Below are 5,570 nucleotides of genomic sequence, written 5' to 3'. Positions count from 1 at the left end.
CGAGACGGAACCGATAACGGACCGGGACGGACCGGAACCAGCACCTCCCGGTTCCGTTGCCAGACTTGACTTAACCCAACACATTATGACAACAACAACCATCCACCACTTGTGTCCACATTCTCGAAAGCATAAGATTCTTTGTTTTGCATCGAATTAGAGCACATGCTCTATCACTTGTGGGTTCCACCATCTTTGAATTTTATTCTTGCAAACGCACTTTTCAAGTACTAACACTGAGTGGTCAATTAGAGGTCTTAACTGGTGATCCGTGTTGTTTTCCTCTCAACAATAAAACTTATGTCACAACGTCTCAATAACCGATTTTGACCCCTACTAATATAAAGCTTTGTACCGGCTAAATTCTGAGGTCCCTGACTAATTCTACACTGAGGCCAACCATTGACAATAATTACATAAGCACTTGATGTAATGCACAACTTCTTATTAGTATTTATTTTTATTTTAAAGAAGAAACATGACTGAGTCTACTAGACGTGGAGAAAACATGTTATTTGAAAAGATAGATTAGTGCTACACATTGAACTCTCTTATAAACATCAAGCTGAGGGGAATCTAATCAACAACATTGTAGAGCTGACATTCCCATTTAATTTAAATCAACAAGGCAATGACATCTATTTCAACACTTCATTATAGAAAAAGAAAAAGAACTTAGAAGTGGATCACCTCTAATGAATTACTAGCATCTTTTGAGCTTTTAAAACTTCTTTCATTTCCCCATATATATAAAAAAAAATACTAGTAGTAGAAAAGGAGAAATGGTCACTTATGGATTCCAATAAAAAGTAAGTTAAGAATTGCTGATTCATCAGGAAAAAGTATGTTTCCTGAATACAAAATACTTTTAAAAACAGAAATGAAGATGCAAAGCAGAAGGTTCTAGATTGATCTTTGTGAAAAAAAGTTAGGCAAAATTGAACAGCTACAACAAGAAGGGTGTTAAACATTCCAAGGTTTTAAAATCAAAATAAAAATGTAAGAAATACTAAACAACATTGCTGAGAAAATTTGTTTTCCTAAATTGATCTTTCAGTCAGTAATACATAAAACAAATCAAAACAGCGAGGACAAAATAGAGTGGCCTAGAGCGTGTTGTGAAACTCAGTAATCAGAGATCACAGCAATACAAGAAATCGAGCCACCTGACACTTCAAGAGATCACTAGTAGCTTCAAGTGACACATACAAGGACCTCTTACTTCTTCCGAGAAAAGGAAAACAGAAACAGATGTGAGGGGACAGATTACAACGTTTGAAAACTGTGACCAGGAATAACCCCGGACCTACTATTGATCACAAAATTGAGCAGGCCCTTTGAGACTTCCCTTTCTTTTTCTTCGCCTTGGGTGGCTGGAGCACAACTTTAATGGCAGCATCAAATACTCCTTTTACATTCTGCAGCAACAACATTTCAAATCATATAACTTCAATTAAACACATCAAAAAGATGATGAGCACAAGAAACAAGAAGCTCTAAACAAAATATACCTCCTGTGTTTTTGAACTACATTCAATGTAGGAAGGTGCACCAATTGTTTTCCTCAGCTCCTCACCCTTAATGTTGGAATAAGAAGTAAATTAAATACTAATGACAAGCAAGGTACACAGTGTACTCCACTAAAGCAACTCGAAGAGAGGATAGCCACAGTGACCCTTACCTGAGCAGTAGTAATTGGCACGGCACCTGGATGGTCTATGAAGAATTGCTTATCATCTCGAAGATCTAAGTTCAATGCAAGTGGAAAGTAGGACAATTATATATATGAATAATCCTCTCTGAATGAAAAAAAAGACGGGGAAAGTAAAACTGGAAAAAGATGAGACATAAAAGTTCAAGAACAAAACATTAGAACATTAGTACAACCAGTACAAAGAATATATATTTCTTAAAAGAGGAAAATCACAATTTGAAGAATAAATAAAACAAACAGTTGTGTTACAACCTTCAACCTGAATAGGAATAGAAACTCAAAGTAAAAGATAAGAGATATACACTTCAAGGAAAGCCATTTGTATTTCGTTTTCTATTTTATCTTTGGCAAAGAGAACTGAATTCCAACTATATTAACATGTCCTTGTATAGACGAAAGTTCATTCTTTTAACTTTATCAAAGAGACACGGGACAAGAACATGTGCTGCACACAACCCACACCACCAATCATTTTCTACTTCCATGGCCCTAAAGGTCTACTATTTCTTCTGTTTGCTCTTCAGCAGTTTCTTAAAAAACTTGTATTTGTGACAGGGAACAAAGTACCTTCTACTCATAGAGCAGCAAAGACTTCTTTTACCACCATGGATTTTGAGTATACATACATGATTATCAGTGCCAATTAGGAGATAGAAGCAGCACTATAACATAAGATGAAGATTGATCCATTATTATACTGAGATGATCAGATCCTTCTGAAAGATTTTTTTTTTAATCGCAGAGAAAATTGAAGTAAAATGGAAACATCCCAGAGACCACTTGATCATCACCTCATGAAGATATACAAAAAAATCCAAGATCATATTGTATAAATAGAACTTTACCAAGTTTTGTTCCAACAAGCACTATAGGGACACCAGGGGCGTAATGTTTCAACTCAGGAATCCACTGAAAAATATTCAATAGAGCAAAAATAAATTTCCATGAACCAATAACAAAGAAGAAAAATAAAACAAAGAGAAAAACGAAATTTTCCACTACCTTCTTGGAAACATTTTCATAACTGGCTTTACTGATGAGAGAGAATGCCAAAATGAAAACATCAGCTCCACGATAACTCAGAGGTCTTAACCTATTGTAATCCTCTTGTCCTGTAATATGTATAATTTATGATGACATTATATAAATATGAATACGAACATAATGACAGTAGCAAATATAAGCATACATCTGCAAATACATAGAAGGCCAAATACAAAAATAGCCCCTCAAATTTGGCACGAAATGTCATTTAGACACCTCATCTTTAGCCATAACCAATTGAACACTTTTAGTTGACAGAAATGTATCTTGTGGATACAAGATGTTGATATGGCACATCATGTGTATCGCCCTCAGCCTTGAGCACATAAACTGTTTGTAAATTTCTGAATACACCCTCCGTAAAAGTACTCAAAAGGGTGTCCGCAAAATGGTAAGAGGATCATTGATGGAAGAAGAAGAAGAAGAAAAATCTAATCTTGGAGATGAAGAAGAGGAGCAAGAAGCACAGAAAAAGCATGAATATGATAGACAAAATAGCAGAGAAGTTGAAGAGCTATGTGTAAGAAAAGGAAAAGATTGAGGCAACAAAGGATATAAGAGAACTTGTGAGGAAGTCTCCATCTTCCAGCAAGAATTTTCTAGATTAGTTAAAAATGGTGATTTCTTGTGCTATAGATGAATTAGATGGAAAAAGGTTGTAAATTTTTCCCAATAAATTAAATTTTGAATGTTAGCTATGAAAATAGATTATTATGATTGAAACCAGAAGAAAAGATGTTGGCATTTCTGTTGCCCCCAATTTTTAGTAGCTAAAGGATGAAATGGCCTAATACATAGATAGACACCTTAACTTGGCCTCAACTGACAACTAAACACCCAACTTAGAAAATACATATCTAGACACCTTAACTTGGTTCAAGTGTCCCCATAAACACCCCAACTTTGAGAATGCACCCCCCTTAAAAGTGTCTAGATGTGCTTGTCAAAGTTAAGGTTGTGTCAAGTTGAAGTATCTAGATGGGTCACAATGACAGTTGGAGTGTTCAATAGGTAGTAGAGGTCAAGTTAAAGTGTCTATCTATGTATTATGCCGGGTGAAAATGTGTGGCTTTAATATGAAGTCATACAACTGAGTTCAACAAACAACTGAATCAGTCGAAAGCTCTAAATTAAGCATTTGGCGTGGAAGGAATTCTGCAGACAAGGTTTCCTTTGCAATTGGTTATCTGGTTTGTTTTTGGAAGGACGAAGACCTTGAGGATAAGGAAATTATTCAATTTTTAAGTTTATTTTAGGATGACAAGTATGTTTTTCAAAATGAGATGAGTCCTTATTTGAATGGTCATTCATCATACTTTTAGAGCGTAAAAGTTACACATTTGATTTTGTTTAGTCTTGATGATTGAAGTGTCCAAGAGACACAATTCGGACAAGTAAAAGTGTTCAATTGGTCATAGCTAAAGTTAAAGTGTCTAAGTGACATCTCATGCAAGTTTGAGAGGCTATCCATGTATTTGGCCTAAATAGAAATTAGAAGCTTTCTGCCAAAGAAAAAAATGTGGTGTTTAATGTAGTTACCAGCAGTATCCCACAACCCTAGGTTGACAGTAGCCCCATTGACAACCACATTTGCACTGAAATTGTCAAACACAGTTGGCACATAATCCTGTCAAACATTGTAATAGATGAGACAAAGAAATTGATGTCAAATATCTTAGGATATACAAAAAACAAAGAAAAGCTTTGATCATGTGAACCGATTCCCAGAGAAAAAAGATACAGTGCAAGTGATGTATTTATGTGATAACAAGCTGCAATAATATAAAGTAGCAACGAGCAAAAGCCATAACATCTAACATGAATTATTATCACCGCAAATCAATTTGTTCATTTTCACCTTGAATGGGAAAGAGGACAAACACATGGGGAACTCTATCAAAAGGAGGATACAATTGTAGGCATGTATAAACAATTGGAAACACAGAGCAGATAAACCAATTCACATGCCTAATGGAGTTACAAACTCAACAACATATCGCAATTTGTACTACTAATTTGAAAAAAAAAACAAACCGTGGGGAAGGTATTGCTGGTGTAGGAAATCAAGAGACAAGTCTTTCCAACAGCACCATCACCAACGGTGACACACTTGATGAACCTGGAGGCGCTCATTTTGGTATCCCTCTCTCAGATCTTCTCAAGAAGACCTGATTGTTGTATAAACAGAGAAATAGAATTTGACTGGTTGCTTTCAATCACACATTTGTACATACAATGCAGAATCACACAAACAAACAAACAAGGAGAAGGAGGAACCCTAACCCTAAAATTGGAAGAAATGTGATTCAAAATGAGAGAAAGATGTAAGAGAAAGAGAGAAAGTGTTTGTAATGCATAAGTATTATACTGTGGGTATCATTTTTTAGCCGGAAAATTATGCCGTTGAAGCGTTCTTCACTGACCTTCAACGCTTTTCTCGCAACACATCTGTCTCCGCCTCACACAACGACCAGAATCCTTCTTTTATGGAATCCGACAATCATATTCAAAAACTCTTCTTTCTTTTTTACTTGTGTTATAAAATAGGGAAAATGCATGAGTAACCCCAGCCTATGCCCAAAATTCCTGAGACACACCTAACCTTTACTAAGGTCCTATTACCCCCGAACTTATTTTTTAATTAATTTTTTACCACTTTTCGGCTTACGTGGCAATATAAACCAAATAGGTTGAAAGTTTTGTTCAACACGCGCCGGGCCCCACTTTTTCAACTTTCTAAAAAGTAACTTTTACACTTCCCAAAATTTCAAAAAGCTATCCTATTATTTATAATCTACTTTGTTAATATATT

General features: G+C 35.5%; 1 protein-coding gene across 2 annotated transcripts; it reads right to left on the bottom strand.

Moving 5' to 3' along the window:
- Window positions 1–1,019: 1,019 nt before the first annotated feature.
- Window positions 1,020–5,281, bottom strand: LOC102585889 (rac-like GTP-binding protein ARAC1). 2 transcript variants are annotated; one of them, XM_006361880.2, is made up of 8 exons: window positions 5,182–5,280; window positions 4,793–4,926; window positions 4,298–4,385; window positions 2,717–2,826; window positions 2,560–2,623; window positions 1,682–1,746; window positions 1,512–1,577; window positions 1,020–1,418 (listed from the first exon to the last, which is right to left on the bottom strand). In XM_006361880.2, exons 2-8 carry the CDS (start codon window positions 4,889–4,891, stop codon window positions 1,317–1,319), a joined length of 594 nt encoding a protein of 197 aa, XP_006361942.1. In that variant the 5' UTR covers window positions 4,892–4,926; window positions 5,182–5,280; the 3' UTR covers window positions 1,020–1,316. The 2 variants fall into 2 exon arrangements, with proteins under 2 accessions (XP_006361942.1, XP_006361941.1); XM_006361879.2 differs by having other exon boundaries at window positions 4,793–5,281.
- Between the last annotated feature and the right edge of the window lie 289 nt (window positions 5,282–5,570).

Source organism: Solanum tuberosum, unplaced genomic scaffold (assembly GCF_000226075.1).
Source record: "Solanum tuberosum cultivar DM 1-3 516 R44 unplaced genomic scaffold, SolTub_3.0 scf00378, whole genome shotgun sequence".
Taxonomy (NCBI): domain Eukaryota; kingdom Viridiplantae; phylum Streptophyta; class Magnoliopsida; order Solanales; family Solanaceae; genus Solanum; species Solanum tuberosum.
The sequence above is the reverse complement of the archived record's forward strand: the minus strand, read 5'-3'. Positions and strand labels throughout refer to the sequence as shown.